At 46.6% G+C, this 2,500-nt stretch overlaps 1 protein-coding gene across 4 annotated transcripts in view; it reads left to right on the plus strand.

Moving 5' to 3' along the window:
* Window positions 1-2,500, plus strand: part of LOC133138279 (glutaminase kidney isoform, mitochondrial-like) — a 23,319-nt gene that overhangs the window by 13,019 nt on the left and 7,800 nt on the right. For all 4 annotated transcript variants that reach the window (XM_061256897.1, XM_061256896.1, XM_061256898.1 and 1 more), the window contains exons 8-9: window positions 1,761-1,793; window positions 1,961-2,019. In XM_061256897.1, coding sequence (XP_061112881.1) covers window positions 1,761-1,793; window positions 1,961-2,019 — 92 coding nt within the window. The remainder of the gene's footprint in view (window positions 1-1,760; window positions 1,794-1,960; window positions 2,020-2,500) is intronic.

Here is a 2,500-nt window from a genome sequence, read left to right on the forward strand (position 1 = left end):
GTAAAAGGAGGTCAGGAGAGAGAGAGAGAGAGAGAGAGAGAGAGAGTGAGTGGGGGTGGAGGGAGGAGGAGAGAGAGGGAGAGAGATAAAGATGGCACATGTCAAACGTGGCAATGTGAGGTCAGGTTTAATCTGCTGCAATGTAGGACATTTTATTACAGGACATTACATTATATTACACTGCATTGCATTCCAGTGGTGTAGCAGATGCTCCGGGGAGAAATACAGTAACAGAGTGCTGAAATACTGCCTCACTCCGCCAGCCATGCATAGTCACTGCGGGGGACATTAACCCGGCACACAGCAGCCTGCACTGGGACAGGAGGAGGTGCGATGAGACAGATAGCCTATCTTTACAAAGTTGTGCCTGTAAGGGCCGTGTCGTTAAGCTGATAACGGTCCGGAATTTGTGTGTTCCAGATTAACCGGAGCCTTTGTGCTTCATATCACCCCAGAGCGGGTTGTTCTGGTCACAAACCCTCGAGCTGGGAGCTGGATGACTAGTTCAGGCCGGCTCCATTCTCAACATAGTTTGACCAGCTCAAGCTAGGTTTTTTAAACAGCTGGTGGCTGGTATGTGAGGCTGGTGATAGGTGGATGTTACTCCAGGGAAACACTCACAGTGTTTCAGCTGCACACACTCGCCCGTGCCTGGGCAGGCTGTTAGACCTTATTCATTGTAACAAAAGATCCAAGATTGCCTATTATTACATTACATTACATTACATTACGTGGCATTTAGCAGACGCTCTTATCCAGAGCGACGTACAACAAAGTGAATTATTAACTGAAAATGAGAGTTAAAAATCTAACATAAATGATTATGTTTTTAAATGATAAATGATTATTTTTTTAAATGATAAATGATTTTTTTTTTTAATGTCTAAGGTTAACATTCATGGCCAGGTCAAGGCAGTGCTTTTGAAAATGTGACTTGTTGATTCAGCAGCTTGTTGACGTCAGATCCACCAGAATATCTTTGACGGCCGGGCGTGCATCCTCATGTGGTCTGGCTGACCGTAAACAGTCTCCTGGTTGAACAGAATCTGGGTGATCAGGTTGTCAGCCGTATACAGTCTCCTGGTTGAACAGAATCTGGGTGATCGGGTTGTCAGCTGTAGACAGTCTTGATCTTTTAGAGCAGGACGACTCTCTCATTCACAGCGCTGTGGGTTTCTGTATCAGAAACTCTGTGGAACTTTATTAAAGCCGAGATACTACCCGGGCATTATAACGCCAGCGAGGCGTTAAATCCGCCTGACCTTTCAGGAAGATGTAAGCCCCAGCAGGTGGGAAAAGCACGTGTTTGGCAGGGTTTTTATGACCTGTTTGCAACGGGGCACAGAGACCTTATCATGGTTTGGGGCATCCTGACTGTGCGCTTCATGTTACCACCCCCCCCCCCCCCCCCACGCCAACTCAACACTGCCACCCTGTGGTGGAAGGGCTCCATGCACCTAATTGCTGTTCACACTTAATCACTTAATCCAGCATGATTATAACTGGGAAAGTGGAAGAATATCTATATTAGTAACTTAGTTCATTACATTAAAATATTATTCAAATGAATGTATTGATTTTCAGATAAAAACAACCTTGATAATTTTAAGATTATTGTTATGTTTCCACTGTGTTTATGTTTGATATTGATTCATAGTACAACGTCACAAGCCTGTAGGGGGCGCTGTACTGAGTTTGGGGTCCTCAGGGGGTATATTATGGAAAGTCTTGCCTTCATAAAACCTTTTTGTTCCTTCTAGCCTGGATCAAATAAAGCAGAGAAGTTTGACTATGTGAGTATTTAAAGTCATAAGGATCATTAGCCTTGTCTGTCTGTGGTGTTATGTTTTGTTGTTTGCACACACAGGATCACACTGTGATCTGATGGCTCTTGTGTTGCTAAATAAAGGTGTATTTAACGTGAGTCAGACTCACGATTCTCCTCCTCTCTGTTCCTCAGATGATGGACTTCCTCAAAGGGATGGCAGGAGGAGAATATGTGGGCTTCAGCAACGCAACGTGAGTCTCACAAAGCAGCAGGGTGGAACAGTGGAGCAGCAGTGTGGTACAGTAGAGCAGCAGGGTGGTACAGTAGAGCAGCAGTGTGGTACAGTGGAGCAGCAGTGTGGTACAGTAGAGCAGCAGGGTGGTACAGTAGAGCAGTAGGGTGGTACAGCAGTGTGGTACAGTAGAGCAGTAGGGTGGTACAGTAGAGCAGCAGTGTGGTACAGCAGAGCAGCAGTGTGGTACAGCAGAGCAGCAGTGTGGTACAGTAGAGCAGCAGTGTGGTACAGCAGAGCAGCAGTGTGGTACAGCAGAGCAGTAGGGTGGTACAGTAGAGCAGCAGTGTGGTACAGCAGAGCAGCAGTGTGGTACAGCAGAGCAGCAGTGTGGTACAGCAGAGCAGCAGTGTGGTACAGTAGAGCAGCAGTGTGGTACAGTGGAGCAGCAGTGTGGTACAGGAGAGCAGCAGTGTGGTGCAGTAGAGCAGCAGTGTGGT

Source organism: Conger conger, chromosome 10 (assembly GCF_963514075.1).
Source record: "Conger conger chromosome 10, fConCon1.1, whole genome shotgun sequence".
Classification (NCBI taxonomy): domain Eukaryota; kingdom Metazoa; phylum Chordata; class Actinopteri; order Anguilliformes; family Congridae; genus Conger; species Conger conger.